The 14,530-nt window shown below is 46.6% G+C and overlaps 1 protein-coding gene across 4 annotated transcripts; it reads left to right on the top strand.

Annotated features, from left to right (window-relative positions):
• Positions 1-1,305: 1,305 nt before the first annotated feature.
• Positions 1,306-10,644, top strand: rlim (ring finger protein, LIM domain interacting). Of its 4 annotated transcripts, none has more exons than XM_031587118.2 (5): positions 1,306-1,814; positions 3,605-3,804; positions 5,867-6,031; positions 6,537-6,959; positions 6,996-10,644. In XM_031587118.2, exons 2-5 carry the CDS (start codon positions 3,636-3,638, stop codon positions 8,582-8,584), a joined length of 2,346 nt encoding a protein of 781 aa, XP_031442978.1. In that variant the 5' UTR covers positions 1,306-1,814; positions 3,605-3,635; the 3' UTR covers positions 8,585-10,644. The 4 variants fall into 4 exon arrangements, with proteins under 4 accessions (XP_031442978.1, XP_031442979.1, XP_031442976.1 ...); XM_031587119.2 differs by having other exon boundaries at positions 1,307-1,814; positions 6,534-6,831; positions 6,988-10,644; XM_031587116.2 differs by having other exon boundaries at positions 1,307-1,814; positions 6,534-6,959.
• The last annotated feature ends 3,886 nt before the right edge of the window (positions 10,645-14,530 follow it).

Raw genomic sequence — 14,530 nt, 5'->3', positions numbered from 1 at the left:
ATTAAGAAGCAGTAAAACACAGAAGATCGACGAGAAGTAAACCTAGATAGTTGCCAACAACGTAGGGGCCTACATATTACAGCATATGGAAAGGTCTCCAAAATGTATGTTTTATGGTGTTTTTTATATTTATATTTTTATTAATATTTCAATGATAAAGACTGATATCAATTTAGTTTTGTTGTCGAGGGCATCCCAAATTTTGCAACTGTATTACATCCTACCCCTTCATTAATAGTGTGAGGGAGAAGGGTTCGGTTTAAGAAGCAAGAATACTTTGTCATGACGTTCACAACAAAGACTGGCAGTTTTCACCTGTCAAGGCTATTCCAGACCAATAAAGGGACACTTTCTCTCAGTGTGTTGTGTCTATGCAATTGTAAACTGCATTGTATAGACAAATGCACTGAACTCGAATTCTTAGCCTTGGGCATGGGAGGCGGGTGTGCTAGCAAGGAGGCTAAAACCCAGGGATGCCAGCGTCTGTTGCAGTCGAGGCAGAGTGAGTGGAGGACGTCCTGCAGACCCCTGGTGTGAAGCTAGACGCACCTAGAGGAAAGCAAGGGCGAAGAACCAACTGGACAGGCCACTACCACAGTCCCACAGCGACCGCGGAAAAGACCAGACAGCGGCGGGGCAGTCCAAAGACAGGTAATACTACTGTGGGGAGCCGGGCCACATCACACACCATTGCCCAGGGCCGACTCCACAAAGCCCAGCACCTCTGCTGTGTGGCTTGGCCAACTGGGCCGGACATACGGTTTATATGTTGACTGCAACCTGGAAGGCACTTCCTGCCGGGCCGCCATCTCACTGGTCCATTCCATAAATGCTGTGCGGAACAAGTGAGCTGAGACCACAGGGGTGGAAGGCAACCATGCTCTGCAGGTGAAGGTTGCTGGTAAAGTGGTCCACAACTTGTTCTGGCTGGTCAACATCCAGGACCCATGCGTCGTTGGGCTGGATCAGTTGGCCAGGTGAGGGACAATGGTGGATGTGTCTGGGCTGGAGGGGCCACCTCACCGATGCTGTCAGTCCAGGGGTCCTCCGCTCTGCTGTCACCATCCCATGGGTCTGCTACGTCATCGCTGCCAGCACAAGGTCCTTTGCATTGAAACTGCCAGCCCAGAGGTCCTCCACATTGCTTTTGCTAGCCGGGGGGGATCCTCCACACCGTCACGGCCACCGCAGCCAACAAGCAGATTTCCCATGTTGCCACTGTCAGCCAGCGGGTTCTCAGCGTCGCTGCTGCCAGCTAATGGATCCTCTGCGTAGCACCTGTGTTAGTTAGCATACCTGGCATACCTAGCATACCACAGTCATTGTCTTTGTTATGTCAAAGTCATACCTGACTTCTGTTCCTTCCAGTGTGGTATCAGTGTTCCCTGCCTGTCTTGACTCACTGGTTGTTAAAAGTCAAAACCCAAAGATGTTGGGATGTTCATGTTTAAATTCACACAACTGTTTTCAAAAACCTTGTAGATTTAGTAAAAAAAAAAAAAAGGCCTATGTTATGCAGCAACAAAACAGTTGGCTGTAGCTCCCAATTTCTATATGGCTTAATTGGATTTGAGGTGCGTCTCAAGCAGTTACGTCACATAAAAAATTACATAGGTTAAACCCCCGGACACAGGGGGGCTCTGTGGTCACTGTTTACAGTATGTACCATTTACGCACTTCCGGTTTCCGCTTCCAGTCAGTCCACTGGTACAATAATGAAGAAAATGGAACCTTGAAACCAAACACATTTGTCGAAGACAAAAGGAAAAAAAAAAATAACATCACATCACGACCAAGACACACAATTTAATCAGGTAAACTCCATGTAAACAGTCGCTCAATGGTAGCAATATGTATGTTATGATTTTATGTTTTTGGATTGTAATGCTTCTGGTAACGTTAGCTAGCAACCCACTGCAGGGTAAAGTGATTAGCAGGCTCGCTTGATAAAATGGCTAACCTAGCCAGGGAGGTTATACCTAGCTTTGCTATTTTTAATCTTTGCCCAGCAAACGTTAGAGGCACCGGTGTGTAGGGACATGTAAAATTGACCAACCAGCGATTTGGATCAGCTTTTTGTAAGTTACCTAGCTAGTAACACTAGCTAGGAAATTAAGCACTCCCTGTGGATTCGACTAAGTTAGCTATAGGCCAGGTAGACCGTTAGCTATCTAGGATATGAAGCTGTACCGACTGCTAATTGACAAGCAGGTAAACATCCTTGTTTGCCAAACGTATACCTAGTTGGCTAGTTAAAGATAATGTCACACTCTGTTTTGCAACTTGCTCCATTTTTTGGCCTATTTTCACATACTCACCTGGTTGCTAAATTAACGTTCGTTAACGTTGACAGATTAGTTTCTGACATATTGAGTACGTGACATTGTAATAAACTACCCATATAGCTAGCAAGTGTTGGGTAGCTAACGTCACTTACTCCTCTCATCGGTTAGGTAAGACGCTAACCTAGATATTGACAAAGCTCGCGTTAATGCAGATAGCTACAGTTTGCAAGCGATTAGCATCAATTTAAATATAAACTAAACAAGGGAGTAATAACATACGACCCACGAATTAAAACGTGATCAGCATCAGACTATCTCTTTAATTGGATTAGCTGGTTACTAGGGGTTTGGTGTTGGCGAAGTAGTAGCAGTAGGCTTATCTTCAGTTTAGCTAGCGGCTAGCTAGCTTACAAGCTAAGTTAGCCGGTGATGCCATTTTGTTTTCCCCTAAAGGTAATTACACTAACCTAAAAAACAGCTCTCAAGTCCATCTCAACTTTAGCTAGATGAAATGGAAGGTTTCAAGGTTGTAGCGAAGAAGCTAGCTAGTTAGCGGATTTAATTTTTAAGACATCTTCTGAGCAAAACGTCGTGCAGGTTATTTGTAATAATATCTGTAATATTACTTCAGAACGACGTAAACATAGCATACGACAAAAAGTGATGTCCCATGATAACGTAATTAGCTAGCTAGCTTACCAGCGAACTTAGCTTGCTAGCAATCAGATGCCCATCGAACGTGACTGACGTTAGCGAGATGTCCACAATTGTATCATCAGGTAGGGATGACGCAGTTTGCTCGCTTGTTATCAGTCTATATTCAGCCTTATCTTTTATGTTTTTGTTGCTTGTTTGATAGGTAATACTCTCCATTTCAGTGTCACATTAGCTTTCACCTTTATATAATTGTGGCGTGATAACCGTTAACGTTTCGCAATGCCCTGAGTACTTCCAAGGTAACGTTAGCAACGATTAGCCGTCAGCTAGCCAAGCCATAAATCGCTTAGCGTTAGCTGAGGTCAGATATGTTTCTTTTGTCAAACCGCAGTAGTGTTTTATGTCATAAGCATTATATCCCATATAACGTCAATGTATGGAGCTGAAATAGATTAAGAGGCACGTTGAGTCATGGCAGTGAAGATCAGATTCCCCATTTGCAGATTCATGGTATTATGGACAGAATTTCATTAATACGTCTGGCCTACAACTGGCTCGTCAGCTAAACAGTTATCTAGCCATCAATCGTGTTGGATATAGTTCTCTTTACTCCTATTAGTTTATAATGATATTAAAGGTATGGTAACATCCCACTTTCACAGCTGGTCGTGAAACGTCCTGTGATTGACGATTATGGAGGGTTCGGACAATGCAGAACAAGGTGGCAGTGATCAGTCTGATTCCCAACGGAGACGTCAGCTGGCCCGACTCGACAGGGAGGAGGCCTTCTATCAGTTTGTCAACAACCTCAGCGAAGAGGACTACCGATTAATGAGAGACAATAACCTTCTGGGCAACCCCGGTAAGTTTGTGATTCACAAAGACTTCTATTTTCAAAATGTTACAAAACCGGCTTCATATGCATTTGTTTCCTGCCCATCTCTTCGCGTTTTAAAATCGTCTGTAACTGGTAACATAGGTTAGTTGTCGCACACTTCCTTGTATGAGGCATATTTTGGCCCTCTTTGTTTTATGAACTGCCTTCAAGGTTTGGGCAGGAGAAGGCACAAACCCTTGTTTAATGTACATGTTTGCTACGTGCTAGCTTGCTGTCACACATCATAGTGCTCAAATACAGAGTGCATTAGGGCAGTGCATTCTAAAATGCCATTTCTGCTGTGATGTATCAAGAATATACAAAAGAATTAACATTGAAGGAAACATTTGCAGCAGTTTGTGGACATGGATGGATGACGAAGGTATTATCCAGTTACACACGCTTGCACCTAGCAGCATTGAAAAGCTTCTGTTTTGTCACTTGAGTGTAAAACATAGTTGTAAATGGTAAAAGGGTAACAAAGGTTTTAGAGTTGAAGCAGAATCCGATGTTTTGTCGTCCACTCGTCTATCACAAAAGTGTTAAATGGGTGGAAGAAAGTGACGAGCTGAAAAAGCAACTTGAGAGGATTCATTTAAAAGTACCCCATGAAATGAACCCTTTAGATATAAAGTATAATATACCTTCTCTCAAAGTCTGGTTAATGCTCTGGTCAGAACTGTATGAAAACCGAAGCCGTGGTTGGAGTATAAACTGAATGGCTTGATGTAACAAGCATCAAACATGATGTAGATCTTGAATTGAAATATTTAATTGACAACAGATAATTTCTTCCACCATCTATAGTGTATTTATAATACAAATATCTTCTACAGTAATTGCACAAAATCAGCCTGTTAGCAGTCAATTTGGAATTGCACATTTATTTGTGCTATAGGCCAACTAGCCATTAGAGTTACCAAACAGCATGAGTATTTTGTGTTATTTTTAGACTGGCTTTAGTATTCTCTCACCTGATCCTGAACAGAGGTGGAGGCATTCAGGCGGTTTTATTTCTTTCCCCCTCCACTCGCACACTGCGACGGTGCATTTCATTCGGTAATTCCACTTCCTGATTTTAAGACCTCTTTGTATCTTAAATGACAACCTAGATGAACTGACGACAAGAATGACTGATCTGATGCTCTCTCTACCTGGTCATTTCCACCTCTGGTTCTGGGTGGTGTTTGTATGCTACGTAAATACGTATAAAGCCGAAGACCTGCTGAAGAACCCCCCCTTCCTTACTCCCTCTCTGTCCCGGTACAGTGGAATGGGAAGGAATGTTATTTTGGAGCGCTGCCCCCGACAGGAGACGGCAAGCAATGGTGGGACGGTACCTGTCCTGGTAAGTGCAGTGGTTTTCAGTACTGTCCTGTTGCAGTTTTTTTCGGGGTCAGCTCTACAAGCAGCTGTAGTCTACTCGGCGCACCACGAGTCCTCAGTTCAGTTTTTTTTGTTTGGGTTTTGCTTGGGCCTCCAAGATTGTCAACAATTATGAGGAAATGTTTTGAAACATTTTGTATTTGATAAGAGCCTCTAACTTTTCCGTTTGGATATAATTTGGGGAAAATGCAATGTACTGACTAGTCTCCTGAATCACAACTTCCTTGCAGTTTGTTTTCCCACTGCATAACTGCAGCCATACTACACAAGGCATACATTACATTCTCAATAAAAGATCACCAAGCTGAAGCTCTGTCCTTTTATTCTCTCCTCATTCTCAATGCTCTGGAATTGCCTTGTGTGTGATATTGGTGATATTTCAAATGTGGATTTTAAATGACTGGTATGTTTTTTATTTTTATTTAGGAGGCTTGTCATTGTCAGTCATTATATCTCTATATATTTATCTTGTTCTCAAAACACCAATTAGGCCAATCCCCCTACCCCCCCAACCCTTGTGCATATTTGCGTTTTTTGGGAAAATGCTGGACTGCAGCTGAACTGTCATGGTTACACGGTTGCATGAATTTGTGGATGAGCGGCATGTTTTGCGTCTTAAGCCAGACTCAGTGAGAGTGTGGGTTTGTCTCGTCTCGGACAGGTGAGATCACGGAGGAGGAGCTGCTGACTCGCCTGCAGCAGGTGAAGGATGGCGGGCCGCGCCCAGACACAGGCGCCAGCACCAGTCCTAGCCCCAATGCCAACGCCAATGCCAACACAAGCGGCAGTGGTGGGAGCAGTGAAGCACGCAGACCAGAGGCAACTGGTAAGTACATCCACAGCTAGTCCCTCTTGTATGTCTTGTAAAATGTATATCTTTGCAGTACAGAACCCTTTCTGTTTAGCAATGCAGACATTGATCAGTTCATTTTTCTGATCTATATGACTGACAGCTGTCAGTTAAGTTTCAGCTCATGCTAACTTTGGTTAGTGGCTGTGCCATGTGTCTGAATGTGTAGCTGGCTGATCTAATATCTTAACATAAATAATGGCCAAATAAATGTACTGTGTCAGCTGCACTCCTGTCACCCCTTTAAGCTTATTTTGTGCTGATGACTGGCGGGCTTATAGAGCTGTTCGATACTGTTGCCTGTGAATACTTTTTTTGGGGTACTTTTACTTTTTCTTTTTTAAATCGTTCTTAAACACATATTTATGGGCGTATAATGGCGGGTGTTGGTAGACTGTTAATAATGTTTAAACCGTTGTCATTTTCACTGATTGTGTGTAAGCTTACTTGGTTCTTAAGTTGTTCTGTTCTGTCTCAGCAGACCCTGAGAACCCGGAGGACCCCTCTAACAGCGACACCCTCCTGGACTGGCTCAACACCGTGCGTCGCACCGGCAACACAACCCGCAGTGGTCACCGCGGCAACCAGTCCTGGCGGGCGGTGAGCCGCACCAACCCGAGCAGCGGGGACTTCCGCTTCAGCCTGGAGATCAACATCAACCGCAACCTAGCGGAGCAGCAGACGCAGACGGAGGCAGCGGAGCAGGCTGCAGGAGGCGCGCCACCAGAGGGGACCAGTGCCGCTGCAACAGAGGCTCAGCCTGATGCCCCTCCTGTTACCCAGCCTGTTGCCCCTACTGTTGCCCCTACTGTTGCCCCGCCTCTTGTCCCTACTGTTGCCCCTCCTGAGGCTCAGCCTGATGCCCCTCCTATTGCCCAGCCTGTTGCCCCCACTGTTGCCCCCACTGTTGCCCCTCCTGAGGCTCAGCCTGATGCCCCTCCTGTTGCCCCTCCTGTTGCCCCTCCTGAGGCTCAGCCTGATGCCCCTTCTGTTTCCCAGCCTGATGCCCCTCCACTTGCCCCTCCTGAGGCTCAGCCTAATGCCCCTCCTGAACCCATGGAGGTCGAGGAGGAGCCTGTGGTCGAGGAGCTAGCAGTCATCGTCGAGCCGGAACTTTCGCCCCCTGTGACTCGGCCTGCTAGCCCCCAGCCCCTCCAGGTGACAGTGCCAATCCCCCTCACCATCCCCACTCCGCCCTTGCAGGCAGCAGCAGTGGCGGCGGTGATGGTGGCAGAGCCCCCCCAGACCCGTCGGGGTGTGGTGCGCCCCCGCAGCCGTAGCCCCGAGCAACGCCGCACCCGCGCTTGCACAGCCCGCAGCCGCTCCCCGCTCAGCCTGGACCGCATGGACGGCCTGCCCCCTGCCCCGACCATCCCAGAGCCCCCTCTGCCTCCTCCTCCTCCACCCCACATGGAGGGCAGCTCACGCACCCGCCAGCACATCCCCTCCCGCCATGTCACAGTGGAGACGACAGACCACCAGGCTTCCCCAGCCTCTACCCATGCCCCCGATGCCCCTCCAGCTCCTGCCCAGGAGGAGGAGCTGCCTGGTGGGGAGGCAGGCGCCGGCCGCAGGCCCCCCACTATCATGCTAGACCTGCAGGTGCGTCGGGTCCGGCCTGGCGAGTACCGCCAGAGGGACAGTATTGCTAACCGCACCCGCTCGCGGTCCCAGCCCGCTAGCAACAGTGGCAGCGGCAGCAGCAGTGGAACAGGAAGTGGAAGCGGGACGGGTGCTGGCGGCGCTCCCGGCAACAACACCTTCCTGTATGAGACGGAGCAGGGCGGCTTCAGACGAACATTCTCCCGGTCGGAGCGGGCCGGCGTGCGCACCTACGTCAGCACCATCCGTATCCCCATCCGACGCATCTCCGACGCGGGACTCGGGGAGGCCACCTCCGTGGCCCTGCAGTCGATGATCCGGCACATCATGACAGGCTTTGGCGAGCTGAGCTACTTCATGGACTCCGACTCGGACTCGTCCGACTCACCCCGGGCCAGCGGGCCCACTGCGCCCGCTGATGGCGATGCCCCATCTGCCACTAGTGCTGCTTCAGCTGTCGCTGCCGCCGCTGCTGCCTCTCAGGCTCACGTAGCGGGCTCAGTCGGTGCCCCGCAGGCTGACGAGAGGGACAGGGAGGGGGACGAAACGGATTCCCCGGCGGCGGGCGCCGCCACGGAGGGCCGCGGGCGTGCCAGGGCCCCCATCAGCCTGGAGGAGACGGGTTCGCTGCCCTTCCTGCGACTGGCCCATTTCTTCCTGCTCAACGACGAGGATGAGGAGCAGCCGCGCGGCCTCACCAAGGAGCAGATCGACAACCTGTCCACGCGCAACTTCGGCGAGAGCGACGCGCTCAAGACGTGCAGCGTTTGCATCACCGAGTACGCGCAGGGCCACAAGCTGCGCAAGCTGCCGTGCTCGCACGAGTATCACGTGCACTGCATCGACCGCTGGCTCTCGGAGAACTCCACCTGCCCCATCTGCCGGCGTGCAGTGCTTGCCACCACCAACCGCGAGAGTGTGGTTTGAATGACCCTCCGATCCCTGACACCCACCCACCCACGCTCTCTCCTTCCTATCTGTCTCAGACTGACACCCCAGGCCCCCCTCCCCCCTTTTTTTTCTTCTCTAAACTCACTCTCTCCTGCTGCTTCCCTGAGTCTGGGAAATGTTTGCTACCCAGAGGGCCGGTCTTTATGATTTAAAGCAATCAGTATGCTTACTCATCTTCAGCAGGGTAGGTACATCAGTGGGTGACAGAGGGAGTACTGAGCTGATGCTACTGTCCAGACCTTAGATTCTCATTAGGTGTCTGTCTTTCAGTGGACGAGGTGTGTGCAGGGAGGTTGGAGTAGGACACCAAGAGGATGGTGAAAATGGAATTCCTCAAAAAAGGACCACATGTGCACACATGCTCTGGTTTAAGGACTCAGACGGTTGAGCTCAATTATTGAAGCACCCTACCCCTCTACAAGCAGTCGGTTACAAGGTGCTGAAAACATTCTCCCAGAGAGACAGAGACTTGGTGTGTTAAAAGGAAATATGTGTGTGTGTGTGTGTGTGTGTGCGCGTGTGTGTGCGTGAGTGTATGTGTGTTTCTTGATTTTTAAGTTAAATATCATTGGAGGGAAAGCAAGCCCAGTTACTTATGTGACACAATAGTCTAAGATTTCAGTGTGCAGTCACAGTACTAACCTATGGGTAATGTCGCTTCCCTCCCAAGTCAACTGTAATTTGAGAGTGCAAAGGTGTTGTATTCACACTTGAGACCAAATGCAATCTAATATACCCCTTAAATCCATCATCACTGAGCAGCATCTCTGTTATTTTAAAAATGATCGATTAGGTGGCATTAAGCCAAAAAGGCTTTCTGCACATGGGGGCATTTTTAAGTCATTCCATCAAAAATTAGTTTTGAAACGCTGTAACCTATTATGAATATTTTGTTGCCACCAACAAAAGAAATGTGAGAACTGAATTAATAAACAAGTGTTCAAGTACTTAATCCATTTACCATCAAACACATCAAACATTACAGGCCCGAAAATGACCTTGAAGGGACATTGCTGACATTTGACCTTTTGCCATTTGATCTCCACAACCTCAGGAGTGTGGCAGCACTCAAAACATGCCAGTTTCTTTCCCCTCTTAACTCTGTAACTCTTTTGCATTTGCTCCCGAGTCTGATGCAACTGCACTCGAGTGGATTGAGAGATGCTACAGCTTCACGTAACCCGAGCTGTACTGGTGCAATATTTACAAACAGAATAACGGGGAGGGATGACTGTTACAACAAGATGGGCGTGGGGTGGGTATACTAGACCTTTTTTTTCTGTCTCTGAATGATTGTTAGACTGTGAATATTCACACGTAAATAAAGAAGTTACTCAGATTTTCAACCTCCCCAGACCTCACTGTTTTCGGAAGCGTCTGTACTAGCTTATTGAAAATTGTGCATGGGTTCTCACTCTGGGGTTAAGACTGTTTGGACAGGACGTGGAAACCAGGCTACATTCATTTGAGCCTTTTTTTTTTTTCTTACTTGTTCTCACTGAGTTACATATGCAGAAAACACTCATTCATCAGTCGGTCGTGCTTTGCTGCGTTGTCGGTTCGCTAAAAGTCTGTTATTGGTTAACACGTCACAGTATGGTGAACTTCACCACTCCAGGTGTATTTGGCAGGTATTACTTCTTGGGTATTAAGGGTGGTGTTCAGTGGCAGTCATTCATCCAACTCATTACACAGAGGGGTCAGAAAGGGCTTAGCAGTCACAGATCTTTTTTTTTTTTTTTTTTCTGGCGGGTGGGGTGGTTGGTGTATATCTGTGAGCTCCTGAGGTGACTGCATGAGGCATGGTCAGGCTATTTTCCCCCAATGAAATGTTGCTCCCTCTCAGGTGTCAGAGTTGATTAGTTGCCGTAACTTTGACACTTAAATCAATGTGAATTGTGTATTAAATAAAAGGCATTCATTTGCATGTTTTCTCCTGAACATTAATCATATTTTAAATGAATTGGCCATTTAGACTAATAAAAGTATTTTAAGGTGGTCCATTGCCTGGTGCATGTAGGCCATGAAAAACAGAAGGTTGGAGGTGTCTATTTAATGCATAACTGAACTGTAAGTAGCAAATCTGAAATATTTATGTGTTCAACAAACAGTCGAACTAATTAGGTTTTCTTAACATACCTACACAAAAGCACGAGGGCCATGTTTATAGACCAACAGGCACTTCTATAAACCTTTCTTAGTATAGACTTCCTCTTCTCATTTGATGTCTCCTTTTCTGTGTAATGAGTTGTATCTGAGACTTCAGAGCAGGCCTGTGAAAAACCGAGGGTTACTCACATAAGCATGGTTCTATGATCTAAGGGACTATGCTACATATTGATATCCTTCTGCCTGCTGCCAGGATAGGGTAAGCTGAGTAAGCCCCACAGTAGGTGTGGTGTGGCCTCTTCCCCGGAACCACAACTCCCAGCTCGAAAATTCCCGAGGCCATAAGGGAAGCAATAGCTGGACTAAGCATAGTCCCTTAGTTCATAGAACCGTGGGAATGTGAGTGACCTTTGTTCTATTTCACAACGAGACCATGCTAGTCACATACTAATGGGATGACAATCCCAGAATATGTTCATTCCCTTGACAAGAAGAGTCTGCTTGAATAATGAAATCTTTATAAAAACAAGCCGAACAATAACCACAACTCACTGCTGGGAATGAAGAGTGGTGCTGAGTATCGCTGAACTTACCTTACGGGGTGCAACAACGTTCACATGGTAACCTGGAGAAGGTACCTGAAGACAACCAGCTGACAGCAGCTCATACATCTGCCCATGATGATGCAGCTCCTCTAGTGGAGTGCGCTACCACAGAAAATGGAAGGGGGCGACCAGTTGAATCATAGGCAAGCTGGATCGTCTCAATCCAACAATGTGAAAGATGACGTTTTGAGAGACGCTTCCCTTTCACACTCTCCCCAAAAACAGACAGCAAACATCTGTGTTTGGCGAAACACTCATGTCCTTGCCACATAATTGACCTGGGCTGTCACTGGGCACAGAGCCTGCAAGAAGTCACGTAGGGAAAGATGTACTCTGGGGGGGTCAGTCGGTGTCGGTGAACACCTTTAAGGAACCTGATCAAGAGTCCGTGACCCAATCGGACCATCTGAGCCTTTATCCTGACATGCTGAGATAGCAGCTGCGTACACTTACAGATGCAGCTTGGCCAGCATCAAAGAGTGTTCGTAAGAAAAGTAGAATATAATTAATGCCACAGGATTCAGGCCGTGTTGTAGCACTCGAGTCCGATGACTTGGACTCAAGCATTGACTGCATTCGGACTCAGAATTTGGCGACTGACTTTTTTTGTTCATTTTTTTGTATCAGGCCATAATAATTTGGCATAGGATATTGATAACTATTAATACTAGGGCTGTCAAGCGATCACAATTTAATCTTATTATTTACATGATTTATGATTAATTGATTAGTTAATCACATATATCAATTTGCTGCGAGAAGCAATTAAATATCTGTCAGCTTTGCCATTGATGTGAAATTTGCCTTGGCAGTGTGATGTTCACCACACATTAATGACAAACAACATACTTCCAAAAACTTTTTTTAAATGAAGAACACATTTTCTTTATTCCTGATTAATCCATCTCATAGTTTCCCTTAAACCTATGAGTTAACTAACTTTGGTGACATCAGATTATACCAACTACAGTAAGCACTGATCAGGTCTGGCTGTCTTGTGAATTCATGTCACCAAAAATGTTTTGCCTTATAACTATGTAACAATGTTTTTTATATATAGTATAGTTGAATAACTGTTTGTTTCTTACAGTTATGGTTACAAATATTTTACAAATTACCTTCAGGTTTTTCCAAAGGGTTTTGTGCAAGTGTTTCTGAAGTTCTGGAATTCTCTCTCTCAAACTTGAAAACAAGGTGATGTATATTTCCAAGAATTCCAAGATGAGACTGTAGACCTAACATTCGACTACCAATACAGCCCAAACATTGATGATGGCTCCACATCAGAAGTGTGCATTGGGAGAAATACAAACTATTACTGCCACACAGACTGACCACTTTTTTAGAGGTCGCCATTGAAATCCATCAAATATGGCTGCAGCTGTCGTAGCCTTCAGTGACACATGGATCAAGGGGTGCATTGAGTGCAATTCATCTTGCTAATTAATTGTCTTGATGCGTTATTTTTTCTATAATCAATCGAAAATGAACGCAATATTTTTGTGTTATGGTTTTATTGTGTCACACACAGTAAATAAACTATTTGAAATGGTGACAGCTGTCATTTGTGTTTAGGTGTCTTTTAGGCCTTTTTTATGGAGCACTGGAACCCATCTTGGAAGATGACTCAGACTCAACCTTGATGACTCGACTCTGACTCTTCTTTGGTGACTCGGACTTGGTTTTGGACTCAAACACTGGGGACTTGAGACTCGCCTCGGACTCGAGGTTTAGTGACTCGACTACAACACTTGATTCAGGAGAGACGCCTGAGACAAGTTGACCTGGTGGGTTGGACATAAAAAACCACAGCAGGCATTGTGCATTTTCTGCAGAAGCGAACAAGTCAACTCTCAAGGATGGGAAGTTTGGCCCAAATGGGGCTCCATGTCCCGCTGGCTGCCCTCCCCATCAGCACTGCACCCCAACCTATCAAGGAGGCAACCGTCTGGTAGTTCCCTCCGATGGATCCGCCTGAAATGGATCCCCTTTAGAAGGTAATCCATTCCCTCAGTGCTCCAGTGGCAGATCAGTGATGATTTCTGTGTAGTTTGGGGTGCAGTCCCTGAGCATTCAGCCACCTACAGAGTAAGGTGAGCCCTCATCAGCACAGAGTTGAGGTACATGCCCACAGGTGAGGTCACTTCTTGTTGGAGAATGAGATGAGACTTCGAGTTTTTCAAAGTGAGGCCTAGTTATACTGTATATATAAACTCTTTAACCTGAGCCAACAGTAACCCTTCATAACCGCACGTGAACATAACAGGTAAGTAAACAAGCTGTAATGCATCTAATAAAATTAAACAAACGAGTACATTCGACCTCAAGCAGATGGGTCCCCCCTTATGTGCCGTGGTTCTGCTTAAGGTTCCTTCCTGATTTCCTTGCCCCTGTTGCCATTGTGCTTGCTCTAAGGGGGTCCAGGCTCTGGGCTCTGCAAAGCGCCTTGAGACCATTTCATTGTTCTGGCGCTATATAAATTCAGTTTAATTGAAGTGCTCCTTCATAAGCAACAGGTAAGCATTTCACGTGCATTCCCATTTCTTATTCTATTTTTTGTGTGTGTACAATAGGGCAGTGATCTGCCTACACCCTTTAAAATGTTTACAAGTTAAGGACTTGTCTAGGCCTGATGCTGCGGCTAGATGTTGTTGTATAGCCAGGCTGTTGCTGGTCCAGCTGGCTGTCTGGCTGTGGATGTTTTGCAGGTTCAGGCTGTGGGAACTGTGTGTGGTTGGTGGTTGGAGCTTAAACTTTTCTTGACCTCGTGGAGGGGCAAGCGGTTGTGTCGGAATGTCTGATCCATCCTTGTGCCAGAAAAAAGGATAGGTGTACCTACAGGCAGGTGAGGCAGAGGTCTGGTAGATCTGTTACAGTATAGCTGCTGGCAGTGTTGGCATACCTTTCTCCTCTCGTGTACAGCTTTCTGGCAGAGGTGTAAAGTAACGAATTACTTTTACTCACGTTGTAGCGTTAGACATTTCTGCAGCAGTCTATCGTTATAACAGTCACCAATGTGGTTAGCTAGTACCTACTAGTAGTTAGCATTCACGGGAGAAAAGAGTACAGACTACCATCTTCTCTTTGGTCTGGGAACTCACAACTGACCGTTTATTCAGCGCATGCTCACAATAGCATTCCAGTGCACGCAGGCACACATGTTCTAATGTGACGTCATTTGCATAGGCTATTTAACATGGCTTTGCTA

This window comes from Clupea harengus, chromosome 20 (genome assembly GCF_900700415.2).
Source record: "Clupea harengus chromosome 20, Ch_v2.0.2, whole genome shotgun sequence".
NCBI classification, from domain to species: Eukaryota; Metazoa; Chordata; class Actinopteri; order Clupeiformes; family Clupeidae; genus Clupea; species Clupea harengus.
The sequence above is the reverse complement of the archived record's forward strand: the minus strand, read 5'-3'. Positions and strand labels throughout refer to the sequence as shown.